This window comes from Podarcis filfolensis, assembly GCF_964270895.1.
Source record: "Podarcis filfolensis genome assembly, chromosome: 17".
NCBI lineage: Eukaryota > Metazoa > Chordata > Lepidosauria > Squamata > Lacertidae > Podarcis > Podarcis filfolensis.
This window is the reverse complement of record NC_139621.1, coordinates 11,388,798-11,403,378: the sequence shown is the minus strand read 5'-3', so window position 1 is coordinate 11,403,378 and position 14,581 is coordinate 11,388,798. Positions and strand designations below refer to the sequence as shown.

General features: G+C 46.1%; 1 protein-coding gene across 9 annotated transcripts in view; it reads right to left on the bottom strand.

Annotated features, from left to right (window-relative positions):
- The window catches only part of PHC1 (polyhomeotic homolog 1), a 30,146-nt gene that overhangs the window by 7,426 nt on the left and 8,139 nt on the right, over positions 1-14,581 (bottom strand). For 3 of the 9 annotated variants that reach the window (XM_083593006.1, XM_083593003.1, XM_083593005.1), the window contains exons 2-8: positions 11,288-11,446; positions 8,793-8,903; positions 7,074-7,151; positions 5,949-6,098; positions 3,154-3,655; positions 1,527-2,314; positions 447-609 (exon numbers count right to left, since the gene is read on the bottom strand). In XM_083593006.1, the coding sequence (XP_083449132.1) occupies positions 447-609; positions 1,527-2,314; positions 3,154-3,655; positions 5,949-6,098; positions 7,074-7,151; positions 8,793-8,903; positions 11,288-11,401 (1,906 nt within the window). In that variant the 5' untranslated portion in view covers positions 11,402-11,446. Of the gene's footprint in view, positions 1-446; positions 610-1,526; positions 2,315-3,153; positions 3,656-4,909; positions 5,066-5,948; positions 6,099-7,073; positions 7,152-8,792; positions 8,904-11,287; positions 11,447-14,581 lie in introns of all 9 variants that reach the window. The other 6 variants (XM_083592999.1, XM_083593001.1, XM_083593000.1 and 3 more) reach the window with 3 other exon arrangements.

Sequence of the window (14,581 nt, the reverse complement as noted above, 5' to 3'; positions counted from 1 at the left end):
ACATTAAAAAAATAGGCGGAATTGGTTTGGTTTGCGACATCTGTGGACTGCAAGCGTTACTGTATCAGTATGGCTTGCGTAGGGCATGCAGAGCTGGGCAGAGAAAGCTGCAGATGTCCACTATGGCAGGATAGCTCCTGCTCATGGTCAACTTCAAGTCACGGATGCCAAATACACGAGATGATCACATGTTGACCAAAGGCATTCACAGGACTGCATTTGTGAGCCGTGTAAGGAAGAAAGTTAAGCCCTAAAACAAGTCCTGATCCAAATCATTTCCCCCAAGATTCAGAAGCTTCACCTGTGGTTTATGTGTGTGTTTTAAAGTTAAACACCATCACCCAGATTCCGCTCTGTGTACAGGGGCATTCATTTATACATTCCACCCTGAATCTGCCACCAGGCCTAACCACTTATCTGCTCTACAGGGAGCAGGCAGAACTTACCCCTGTTCCCTTCACCTCCAAGGCCCCCCTTATCTTCTGTGGCTTTGGGACTCTCTGCCACAGGAGATGACTTAGCAGGCAGGAGAGAAGGTGGTGCACTGGAGTCATCCCTCTCCTCTTCCGATTCTGCTTTGCGCTTGACTGCCGAAGTCTGTGGCTTGCTCTGTGTGGGAAGATGGGAAGGGACATGCAGATCCAAGAGAAGGAAGGAAATAATTCTATCCCAGACACTAAATAGGCAGCAAAATGCTGCTAACCTCCATAGGCTGCATGCAAAGAGATGCAAGTGGACATCACACCACAGGGATCTGCTTCTTCTTCACGCTGCATTTCCTTGCACCCCCACCCCCAAAAGCCATTCCTGAAGGTCTGGAACAGCATGGTAATAGTTTTAAGAATTCAAGTGACTGAAGGCAGAAAATAGGAAATGGAACTGCACCACAGTGGGTACGATCTACCAGGAAATTTTCCTACGGTGCCTTCATTAAATTAAACAAGAGCTGCAATGTTGTTCGAGTGCAGTAACTTTGTGGATTGGGGGGAAAGGCCTGATAATAGATGGAACCACTGGGTGAGCTGCAAATTATGATCTCCCAAGAAGTGCCATGAGAAAACCTTCCCAATTGCTTTACCACCTTCGAAAGATCCCTATCCAGATGACGGCATTTCACAGCTCACCCACTGTCTTGTAAAAAAAGATTGGGAAATGCTACCTGGACACCACAGTCTACAGTCCATTCCTGGTAACCAAGGCTACTAGGGAGTCTGTGAAACAGGCAACATACAAATGCAGTCCACCAGTCACATAAAACAGCACACAAAAAGCTAAATAACCATCCTGTTTAGCTGTTTGCCTAGGTCACCAAATACGAGAGGATTGTAAAACAGCAAGGAAGCAGACCACCAACCAAACATGGCAGATAGACCATATGCTTTGCAGGCCTGACTGTACATGGTAAAGGGAATGGCTCTCAGTTACTGGATAGCTAGGCTATGTCATACCCCAAAGCCACATGTGTGAGCAAGTACGGATTTTGCCCCCCCCCCAACATTCCTGACTGTACTTGTGAGGTAACTTACAGGTAACTGGACAGGCTGCACGTAGTAGGCAGATGTTTGTGCCTGAGCCATGACGGGAGAGGAAACCGTATTCTTCACCTGGGTCGTGCCCTGGACTTGGGCCACGTTGACCCCCGAAGTGAGCAGTGGAGGGGCTTCTTGTAGAGGAGGAGGAGAACAAGTAGAAAAGGAGGCAGAAGAGGTCTGGGACAATGAGGATGCCGTGTGGGCCTGGGACACCGGCTGGACTACGGCTGGCAGGCCCCGGGTTGCCTGCACTGCTGTGTTCATCTGCGGAAGACCCAGTGCCTGAGCCTGGCCTGAACCTTGCTGGCGGCTGCCAACAACCTGCACTGGGATATGAGGCGGGGGCTGCTGGGACGCTGACATTTTGGCGGCCCCGAGCTGTGGAGACTTGAGGGGGGCTATGGGCGGCTTCGACTGAATGGGGACAGGCGTCTTAGTAGCTGCCTGGCAGAGGTTCTCCTGCTGGAGCTGCACCGGCTGAGGTTGTGACTGCAGCATGGGCTGGACGACAAGGGTCTGGGCTTGCTGTTGGCCCTGGAGGGGCGGGGCCTGCTGCTGAGCCTGCGCTGGCCCCTGCTGCTGCTGGGCCAGGGGCGGAGCTTGCTGCTGCTGCTGCTGCGCCAGCTGGAGGTGTGTGGCAGTGTGCAAGAGCTGGGACTGGCGGTGCTGGAACTGCTGCTGGTGATGGATGGCGATTTGCTGCTGGATCACCACTTGCTTCTGGAGGTGGATCTGTTGTTGCTGCTGGATCAGCGAGTGAGGCTGGATTTGGGTATATGTGGCTGTAAAGTATTTAAAAAAACCCACAGTATTATGACACACCATCTGGGTGCACACCGCTTTATAAAGCAATTTAGGCAAAAGAGACCAACCCCAAGAAAACTGCAATCTTGGGCAAGGCCAGGCCACAAGGGTAGGAGGCGAGCAAAAGCAGTTGAATACACTTAAGAGTGGGGAGGTACGGTTGCTTAGTGGCAGAGTGCAGTCCCTGGCCCAAACTCTGGCATTTCCAGAAAAGGAACTAATGTAGTAGAGCTGAACAGGACCTCTGCCCAAGACCTTGCAGAGCTACTGCATGCATCACAAAAGTGGCACCTGCAGGCACCCAAAGAGGTCTTCACTGACACTTACTCCTCTCCCTCTGCAACTGGATTTGATGGGGAAAGAAGAAAACAAAACAAAACTTTTTTTCAAAGCCAACTGGTGCCTAGGGGTTTGGGAGGAGGCACACCGTTGTGAGGCATGTGTGGTGCCCATGACAGTTTCTTTGGAAATATGCCCAGAAGCCCAAAAGGGCTGGCGTCCCCACCAATACAAACTAGAAGGACAAGCAGAAGGCAGCTTTATATACGTCACATCTCAGTAATAAGCCATCAGTGCAAAATGAAGGAAGTGAATGAGAGTACACTTCTCCTCTCCAGGGCATATCGACTCCAAGCCAACTGCCCAACAAGAAGAAAGCAATGGGCTAAAATAGATTGCAGCCAATCTGCCCTGAGGCATCCAGCAAAGGGCTGTACAATTGTGAAGATGGTGAGCCTGGTTAAGGGGTACATGGATGAAGGTATCAGTCAAGTCACTGGAAGAGTCACCAGTAAGGAAAGCATGAACTGTCACCTACCAGAACTGATCAAGGTCTGGCTTGGGGCTGGTGTTGCTGTCCTGGTCAAGTTCATGCCTACAGTCTGTTGACCATTACCATCTGCTTCAGCCTTCTTTGCTGCTGCATTTTCTCCTTCCGTCTGACTTCCCTGGCTCACAGTCACTGCCTGGGCAGCAGAAGCCACTGGTAAAGGCTGAACTACACCAGTACCCTTCCTCTGGCAGCTGCCCCCTGGGCCAGATGAGGCTGCTTGGCTCAGCCCGGAGGTAGTGTGGCTCCCCACTGAAGATGCCACAACCCCAGAGATGCCATTGCTTCCCGCTGCCCCTTGACTGAGATTAAGTGACTGGCCTACATTGCCAGAAGCGGCTTGAGTCACTGTCAAGGTCTGGCCAGCATGGGTGGCCTGGGGTAGTACTGAGGACTGGGAATTCCCGGATAAAACAGCCTTTGGAGCAGAAGCCTGGAGCTGTGCATTAGCTGCTGAGGTCTGCTGACTTCTGACAGCCAAATTCTGCACCTGGGAAAAAATGCAGAGAGACAGATAGAAAAAGAAAAAGAGGGAGAGAGAGAGAAATAAATGACTCATTAGCTTCAGGTTACAAGAGGCAGGGACCCCTGGTATCTACTCTGGCTTAACCAGCAGTGAAATCTGACCATGCTGAACAGCTGTTAGGAAGCTCTTTTCACTTTTATTTTGGTGCTCCACCCTTTGTCTTGCACCCAAAAATAAGTGTCACAAGGTACTACAGGGAGTGAGGAATCAAGCTTTTTTATTATTTTAAAGGGATCAGTCCTTTAAAATTGCAGCTCCTTTCTTCCCCATTTTCAGTAAAATTAAAGATCTCATGGCACTTTCTGTAAGGAGCTTAAAGAAAACCCATTTAACTCAACCCTGTGCAGTCACCCTCACTGTGTTGAAAGGCTGCTCCCTCAAACTGAACCTTTTATATTTGTTTTATGGTTCTCTTTTGTAAGCTATCTTGAAAATCTAGATTTAAATACACATTTTCAAATAAATAAATAAAAATTAAAAGAAGAGAAACTGAACCTTTTCTCTCTGCAACCCCTTGGTGCACAGCTTGGTGCACACTAGGGCCTAACATATATTATTGCCTGTGTTTGGATACACTTTCTCCTAATGCACTTTTGGGATAAAAGATTACTTTTACCTAAAAACCACTAATTGAGATAGAAAATAGATGCAGAGAAGTTAGTTCCGAAATGTCTCTAAAGGCTCCAAGAAATGCTGGGGAGGAAGAGGAGGAGGAGGAGGAGGAGAGGGCAAGATATGTAACAAGTGGCAAGCCACAGTCAAAGCCTAAGCAACACTGAAGGTCCACAGAGGTCATTTCCAATGTCTTGTCAAATTAGTCGTCGGCCTCCCCTCCCCCCACTTTACCTGGAAAAACCCTCATCATGCAGAAACAGGCACCTCAGGTTTCTGGAGCCCCATCAAGTCTGATTGTTAAGTCTGGAGTATTTGTCAAGCGGCAAACAGCACATGTTCTTCGCATCAGGACGAGAATACAAGGGCATAACCAATCAATGGGGGATAACCAATCAATGCAAAAAAGTGCAGCTGACTAGCTAGCTTCAGTCAGCTGCAAGCATGAAGCCAGGTTTTGAGAACCGGAAGGCCACTGGCTGAAGTGTGCAGGGACTGAATGGAATGGGGATGTTCTTCTCATGGGATGTTTGAGCCAGAGAGACACACCCGAGACTGGGGCAGGCCAGGCTGGTCATGGGAACCCCAGAAGAGGGTGTCACTGACCTGGTCTGTGTCTGTGTGGACCCCAGGAGAATGAGTGGGTGGTGCCTCCTGCTGAACAGCAGCCACGGCCCCGTTAGGCATCAGGATGAGCTGGGAGGTAAGAGGTACATTGCGGCCCAAGGTCCGGTTCACCTGCAACAGGTTCCCCAGCTGCGGCTGTTGAGGGAGGGTTGGGTGGTGTGGAGATGAGAACAGCAGGAGGGAGAAAAAGGAGGAAAGAAAGCGAACCACAAGCAAATAGGTTATCACGGTGCATGGGGCCTAGGGCTTCCGATAAGACAGTCATTCTGTCTCAGCATTTTCCTCCATCATGGCCACTTTGCAGGCAGTGGAAAGCAGGTTTATTATTTCCAAAAGCCAAACCACCTCCACCTCTCCATACTGGGCCAGCAGCATAGGTTGCCTATATGTTTGTGTGGCAGATGTTAAGCGTGGAGTGAAGGGAATGAGGGACTCTTGCTAGCTTAGATCAACTGCAAAACTTATTTTTTTCCATACTGAAAAGCTGTAACCAAGATAACTAAATATAATCTGAGGCCAAACAGATCAAAAGGAGTTTGCTATTTCACAGATATGCAACCAAAGTCAAGGATGGAAATGTGAGGAGGGGAGAGTACAAAGAAGTGTGTTTCTCATTTAGCCTAATTAAGAAGATGGCTTTCCGGAAACTCTTTAAAGAACAGAAGAGAAAGCATTAAAAGTCAGGGTATTTTAAATGGATGAAATGGAGTCGTATTTCAGATGAGCACTTTATCAAGGCTGCTTTAAAAGAGATCTGTTTTGTAATGCATTACATAAAATCGTACCAAGTGCCATGGGGTCTTTAAGATTCATGGAAAATAAAACTGCAAATGACACTAAATATCCTCTGTCCCTGTAGTACATCTGCTGAATTGAGAATCAACCAACTGTTCAAGAGAACGGAGATTGCTAACTTTTGTCTGAGCACAAAATAGCAAACTGTAAGAAAGCTGGAGATTCATCAAGGGGGCTGTGAGATATTTATGATGGGTGAAAGCAACACGTGTACAACTCTTACCCGAAGGTACATCTGAGCTTGTGACTGGTTAAGAGGTGGTGATGTGGTGTTACCAAGGAGCACCGATTGTGTCAAGGTGGTGGCACTAGGTGAACTCACACTCTGCGAACGGCTGATTAACTGTGCAGCTGATGTGGTAGCCAAATTAATCTGTAAAGTGAAAAGTTGGTGTGGAGGGATGGGGTAGACGAAAAGTAATATTAACAGAATCTAAGCTAGAAACAATTTCAAAGAAAGTGTGGCTGAACTCCAGCAATACGACTGGAACAAGGCCCACTAGCCACTTTCATGCTCCCCTCCCAAACCCACCTTGTTAAGAGCCCAGAAATTATCTGAAAGAAAAGTGCGTGGAGAATACAACCCACCCTTTTCAGCAGCCCTACCAGGCTATGTGAAAAGGAGCAGGGGAGGGGAGTGCAGCAGCTGCTCTCCAAAACCTATTTGCTCAAATTATTCTCAGAACTTCAGCAACTGGAAGAACATAACAATGGACTTGCAAACAATGACCATTCGATTATGATTTCTGCACCAGAAGCACTAAATAAAAGCAGCATATGCAGTTTTATTATCAACAGGCGACAAGTGCTTGACACAGCCCTCTTCTGAAGATGCTAATGTTCCCCTTTCATTCAGTTATCATTAGGAAGGAATATCCCCTCTAGGGATGCTGCTCAGTCTTCTCACTTGCAAATAAGGAACTCCCGTTCTCTTTGTCCACCCTAACTACAGTCATACCTCATGTTACGTTTGCTTCAGGTTGCGCGTTTTCAAGTTGCGTCCTGCGGCGACCCAGATGTACCGGAAAGGGTTACTTCCGGGTTTCGCCACTCGCGTATGCGCAGACGTGCAAATTGACATCACGCACATCCACAGAAGCGGCGAATCGCGACCCGCGCATGTGCAGACACGGGTTGCATTCTTTTCAGGTTGTGAATGGGCCTCCGGAACGAATCCCGTTCGCAACCAGAAGTACCACTGTACTCTCCTCCACCAATACTAGCAAACATTCTCTCTTGGTTCTAAATTGCCAAACTCAACACTGAAGTTACCCATCCATAGCCAACTAATTCTCCAAGAAAACAGACACGGGATGGCCAATCATTTGAGGGCAGGTTAGTTGCTTACCGAAGCCTGTGTAGTAGCTGTCTGTTGAGAAGTGCTTGTGTTTGGAGAGCTTGCCTGTCGGCTCGCTGCAATTGTAGCCTGTAAGAAACATTATATATTCTTCCAAAACCAAGATTTAGCCAAGGGCCCCATTATTCCCATGTTTTCTGGTCCTCAAAAGGTAAAGCATAACAAAATGGTCATTAACATCTGCCTCGTGTTTATTTCTCCAGCTTAGTTGAAATGCAGCCTCTATACCAGGGGTGGCTAACCTTTTCCTCTCCATATGTTGCTGGACTACAATTCCCATCATTTCTGGTTATTGCTCATATTGCTTGGAGCTTATGGGAATTGTACTGCATCTGCAGGGCCAATGGTAAGCCACCTCAACCCTTCAATTAATGTAATTAAACTTGCCCCTCCACAACGCAAAAGAAGTGAGAATTAACCTATCATCAATACATACTCTCTCTTCAATCAGACAAATAACCAGAGATCTTAATTCTGTTTCATCAGTGTAGGCTGAAGCTACCATTTATTTAAATGATTTGAGCAAATCATTGGTATTTCTAGACGTGAGGGAGTTGGGAGTACAGTTTGTGATGTGCAAGACAAGACCTTTACTCTGCTGTAAAAGCATTTTGAAAGCAATGTAGCCATTGCTAAGACAATGGCAGGGGCTGGGCAAGACCTGTTACATGGGCCTGTAGCAGAAGGGAAGTATTTTCATCACAAGCTACAACTGACAGCTACACCTGCTCTGTCAGAATAGGCATTTATCAGACATAGAAGAAACACCTACTCAGACTCACATCTATAACACTAAGTCAAGTTGTTTCAAAACCTCTCAGGGAAATGCTGAACAGACATAAGATCATTTTCAATACACGTCATCTAAATTATTATCACCTTCCCCAACTCTTACCTGTCAGGAACAGAACAGTTAACAATATAAAAGGGAGGGAAAGGAAAATGATAATCTAAAGGAGGACTATTTTAAATTCAAGTTTGTTTGTTTTTAAGCGGGGGATGGCAGAGGGGGGCAAACAGAAACAAATAACAAAAGTTAGCAAAATGCCCTGCTTCATGACTCCTGTGTAGAGTATGAATGGAAAGGTAGTTTGTAAATTATAAGGAAGGTCTGCAGGAAGGTACATCGCTTTCCACGCTGCACCTTCCTGCAGGATCTCTGCCAGCAAGAGCCATGCCACCAAATGTAAGGGGTGAAAGCGAAGTTTTGTCTTTAAATGCAACTGTGTCCCAGAACCAACCTGGAGTGCTACAGCTTGTAGTGAACTAGCTGGTAGATAGAAAAGTTCAAAATGCATGTAAAATCGTATACAGGCAATGACCATTCTGTGCATGACCAAGGCACACATGACTACACGCACAAACATCATTTTTGGCCCCAGAAGTGGGCAGGGCAGGCTTACATGCACTCCGCCAACACATGGGATGACCCAGAATGCAATCCCCACGCAAATGGGGAGTTGCCTGTACTGGAAAACCTGTACCAATAAGCTCTTAAAGAGGCAAGAGTTAATAAGCATTTTTTTTTCCAGAGCAGAACAATTAGTGTCCACTAAGTCCATTACTGTGAAAGTACAACGTTCTTTTCCCTTCCTTTGAGATCCCCTCTTTGGGCCCTATCCATCCAAAACCTCATTTGTTTATTCCAAACTAGGTGTTTCACTCTTCCCTGTTTTAGGTAACTCCTGTCTTTTGAACAGTCTGTCTCACCTGCTGGACTGCAGCCAGACTGTGTAACTGAGCACTGTTGAGCTGCTGTTGGAGCATAAACTGGTGGAAATACTGGGCTGCATTGGGCTGCCTCTGCAGTGCTTGAAGCGCCTGTAATAAAAAAATTAAAAAAATAAAAATTCAGAATACAAAACAGAACACATCCTAACATGCCCGAGGTCTCACAGGACAAAATAAGTGAAAACATATAGAATCACAGCCCCCTATCAGCAGATCTGGACCACCACATATTTATTAGTGGAATAGCAGAACATTAGGCTAAAAATGGTTCCACCAGCTTAATTAGAATGGCCAGGAACACAATAATCCTTAGATCTATTAGGTATTAAGCAGGACCTAGCAATGCATGGGGCATGTTTGATGCCTCACACTGATTTTCCTAGGCCACTGGATAAGGCAGGAGTGAAGAACTGGAATTGGTCAAAGAATTTGATCCTTACCTCCCCACTCCTGGGGACCAACTTTGACAACTTCAAAGGGACTGATCAGCTGATTGACAGTTACAATGAGCCCCTCTGAAGTACATTTGCTGGCAGATTGGATTCAAACTGTACATACAAACTCTGCAACTATCTGGAGAGGGAAAATATCCATTTTCAGGTGCAAATGGACAAAGTGGGGCTTGCAGTGAGCCCTCTTGAAGGCACACTGCCAGTTCCAATCGCATCACCAATGCTGAAAGCACACCTTCAAAGGGACACACGGATAGGCACTGACCACAACACAGCCCCCCCCCCCGCAAAGGCATTAGGGAGAACTCCTTAGTGCAGCTGATCCCAGTAGGGCTTGGCATCAGTACCAATCAAGCAAACCCTCACTTGAAACTCCCAATAGCTCCTTTGGAGCTACAGTGGTGCCTCGCAAGACGAAATTAATTCGTTCCGCAAGTTTTTTCTTCTTGCGAGTTTTTCGTCTTGCGAAGCACGGTTTCCCATAGGAATGCATTGAAAATCAATTAATGTGTTCCTATGGAGACCGCCCTCAGACCAGGTCCGGGGACAGTCTGTTATCACAGCCTTCTGAAGGCTGGCGGTGGGAAGAAAAGCCCTTCTCCCGCCGCCAGCCTTCAGAAGAGTTCCCCCAGGGCTGCCTAGGCTGCGGATAGCATCCTGCTGCCCCGCGCGAGGGGCGCTCTGCTTCAGAGCGCCCCTCGCGCGGGGCAGACATTCGCAGCTTGGGGAGCCCTGCAGGACTTCCCCGCAGGGCTCTCCAAGCTGCGGATAGCAGCCTGCTGCCCCGCGCGAGGGGCGCTCTTAAGCAGAGCGCCCCTCGCGCGGGGCAGACATTCGCAGCTTGGGGAGCCCTGCAGGACTTCCCCGCAGGGTTCTCCAAGCTGCAGATAGCAGCCTGCTGCCCCGTGCGAGGGGCGCTCTGCTTCAGAGCGCAGGGCAGACATTCTGAAGCAGAGCGCCCCTTGCACGGGGCAGCAGGCTGCTATCCGCAGCCTAGGCAGCCCTGGGTGAACTCTTCTGAAGGCTGGCGGCGGGAGAAGGGCTTTTCTTCCCACCGCCAACCTTCAGAACAGCCTTCTGAATGTTGGCGGTGGGGAGGAAAACCTTCCTCCCACCGCAAGTCTTCAGGACAGGTCCGGGAACAGAGGAGAAGCGCTGCGTGCCTTCTCCTCTGTTCCCGGACCTGTCCTGAAGGCTTGCGGTGGGAGGAGGGCTTTCCTCCCCACCGCCAACATTCAGAAGGCTGTTCTGAATGTTGGCGGTGGGGAGGAAAAACCCTCCTCCCACCGCAAGCCCCGGGAACAGAGGAGAAGCGCTGCGCGCCTTCTCCTCTGTTCCCAGACCTCCCACCGCAAGCCTTCAAGACAGGTCCGGGAACAGAGGAGAAGGCGCGCTGTGCTTCCCCGCTGTCCCCGGAGATTTCCCTATGGGCTTTCGTCTTGCGAAGCAAGCCCATAGGGAAATTCGTCTTGCGAAGCCGCTAAAAAATCGGAAAACCCTTTCGTCTTGCGGGTTTTTCGTTTAGCGAGGCATTCGTCTTGCGGGGCACCACTGTACCTACTTACCTGCCCCAAACCTGACATCAGGTATGGTGGGGAGTACTTAGGGGGATACCGCCCTGCAGACTAAACTGGGAGCCATGCTGAACTTAACAACTGCTTTGCTGCTTCCTGCTCTGGGCATCTTCAGGAAGAAGAGCAAAACAGAAATTGAATAAATAATAAGGCCTGTAATTTGGAGGTTCACCACCCTTGAGATAAGGAGAGGTATTCACTTCTCAAGACTGGCCTCTTCTTTCCTGAAGAGAAGGCTGTCTGCTTCTCCTCTTATGTGAGGAACATAACCAATTCAGTGCTAGTCTCCTACAGGTTCACTGCACTGGCTAAGCCTCTGGAGCAATTTCCCCTGTGCTCATAAACAGGGCACCTACTGGCTAAGCAGCAGTTTAAAGTGATGTGCTGCTACTCTGATGATGATACCTTCCAGGGCAGTTTTTCCCCAAGAACAAAGATGGTCCCCCACCTGCACTGCCTGCCGCTCATATAGAGTCATCTGAGAGATCTGAGGGCGAGTGCTTCCTCCAGAGCTTGAGCTGCCACTAGCGGAGTTTGAGTTTTGCTCGCTTTCCGTCTCCATAGTGTCAGGTCCCCAAGATCCTTGCCTGAAGCTTTGTCTCAAGCCCTAGATGAAGAAAACTGAGGGTTAGCTCATGTCACAGAAACTACAACATTTATCTCCCCCTGCATTATAAATTTATGGAACCTTTCCTTCCTAAGCTCATCATCACACAGCTTAACCAAAGCCTCTAAAATGTCTTTCCTGGGCTACAATACTGAGAGAAGAATCTGTGGGACCCCAATAATTGAGGCTATATTTAAAATAACCATTAAAATCACACATTTTGATATGCAAATTCCTCCAGATTTATAGCCATGATTCTATAGCACTAAAGCAAAGTTAGGTTACCTGTGACGGTTTAAAGACATGGAAGTCAAGAACAATGTAGATTATTCATAACAAGCATTCATCACTGGGGCTCATCATAGTTTTGTTTTTGTTTTTTTTACCAGGAAGCATAAGGTGGGCAAAGGAATATCTGACGGGCTTATACAACATACGGGCTTATGCATGTAACAAATAGGAAGTTTCATAAGAACCGCCTAATGGATTAAGTACCAACAAGTTTTCTTCTAGCACCACGCTCAGAAATATGCCTGAACTTCTTTGGGGATGTGTCAGGGCACTGGAATGGTTTTGTATCAACTTCCTAGAATGCCCCCAACACACATCCCTTGGAGATGTGATGTTGATTGGACAAGGGTGGAATCCGAGAGGGAGACTCTGACTGTCCCACACTGGAGCCCGGTGAGAAATGTAGATCTGAGTTGTCCTATGGCCCTGGGATGCTGTCCTTGGGACTGTAAGATTCCACCCTTGGTATAGAGGTGACTCTCAACTTATGTGCGGGTTTCGTTCTGGCGCATAAAGCCAAAATTGAGTATGGCCAGAATACATTTGGTTCAATGGCAGGTGAGATTGTCAAAGTCTTTTTTTCCTGGACACCCACCCCCATTCCATTTTTTTTTAAAAAAAAGATTTGCCGAGCGTGTTAAGCTGAATGCGCACAAGTTAAATGTGCGTAAGTTGTGAGTTACTTGTAAGGCTATGTCCAAACAATTCAAAGCTTTACATGGAAAATGTGTTTATTGCAATACTTTAAAATACTTTAAGCAGAGCATACTCAAGAGCATACACTTTATTTGCATTGTTGGATTTTAAGGAAAGCATACCGAAAGTATTTTCGGTCCATTTTCTGTAGCAGCTCAAACTACCAGGATCTGAATACAGTCTCAAACCACATAAAGGCGGCGACCGTTTTAGGTGTGTCCAATTGATGCACAACGCATGGGTCCTTTTAGACTTGGAAGAGGGCAGAACGGAGCATGGAATCCTTATGCACATTCCGCCAACATGTGCAGAGGGGCCAAGAATGGAACCCCTGTGCAAAATGGTCACCGTTTATACAATATGTATAACCAAGTAATACACAGATTCGTCATTTTCCTAATTGTACACCATTCTGAACTGTGCTTGGCTTTTTAAAAGAGAAAATTTAAAATAGAAGAGCATGTAGAACAAAGGGGAGATACAGACATTTAAGGCAGTCACTACGACTGGGCTTGCAAAGTGTTTCACATCCTTAAGTATAAGGATCAAATGTTTTAACAGCTATGATTTTTCCAGCTTGGCATTATATTAAATCTTATTAACAGCATTACAGCCTTAATACATAGCATTACGAAGAGACCTGCATCACAAGAAAGGTTCATTATTTGTGTGATGAAGCATGGAATGTTGGAAGAAAAGCAACATACTCCACCAACTGAATTCAAATGTTACCTTCCCAAGTATTGCATTTATTATATAACTGATTTACACATTTGCAGATCATATTTATATACTTATCTGAGGGTGGAATATTTGTTTTTATAACTTGTTTTTAATTACGAGCATTGTGGCAGAAAGCAGGGTATGAGTAACTGATGAGATATCAGCCTGTGAAACTCTCAAATTCCCTCCATAATTTTACCAAATCATACAGCCACTAGCTTTTGTTAATAAGTCTATCTGTACAGATCTGACTGAAAACCTCAGCACCTCTGGCTTTTATAGCTCAATATTAAGTGCCAATGCACATCCTATCTAAATTCAGAAGATGTGCCCAAGCATGGAGAATTATTTAAGCTGCTATCTATCCACACAGCAGTGGCTCTTTCAAGATTATCAAATTTTAGTTGCAACTTGTTTCTTACAGACATTCTATTGCAGGGATATTGCAATTTCCTAGAACTAGCTATGCTGTATTTATCAGAATACCAAATAATTTTCCAAGATAGCACATGCATCGTCCCTGCAGCTTCAAATACAGGTTCATTAATATTCTGATTTTCAAAGCTGTTAACTTTGTCTCCCCAGTTGTGGGGTACACATTTAATGTAATTATTTGTTGCCTGAAATAATAAGATACAAAACTGTATAGTCAAGAGTGCTATGAGATCCATCATGGGAGAAAGGTGGAATATAAAGGTGCCAAATATTTGAGGACTACACTGGCTGCTGCAGAGAGTGAATAAATTTAAATTAAACCAAATTTTAATTCAATTATTTTTAATAGAAATGACAGTAATTACTACTTTTTTGTTTTAAAGGAAATCTTAAGTTAATGCAAACAGATATGTTAAAATCTACCCCACTTGAAATTGAATCATGACTATATCAGACACACTGAATTAAAGTTGTTTTTCTGTTTCAACAGAAAAAACAAAGGGAGGGAAATCTCACTTTTGAGGTTAAGTATTACATGTGCCACACTATAAGCTTGTTCAGACAATCGTATCTCAGACTATTAAGACAATATGCATGTGCTTTTGTCACACACAAAGCTCTATTGTACATGCTGCAATTAAACCAGGAAGCTTCCAATTAACCGTACTTTCCCACTTCATCCAAACTAGCAAAATGTTATCAGCTTTGGAACAAGCCAGGATATTACACCAAAGTGTGAAGCCAGCATATTAGCCCAGTAAGGTTAATTAGAAGTTTCTTGATTTAATCAAAGCTTACGGCAAAGGGAAAAACACAGAGACAGCCTATGCAGGCAAAAGGCTTGGGTATATCACAACTTTATAATCCAAGGTATGATTGGTCTAAATGTTGCCATAAATCATGAACTGTATTTATTATTATACGTCTTCTGCTGGACCCAGGGCCAGGAAGCAGGGTGGATTTGATTTAAATCAAATCGATTTAAATAAC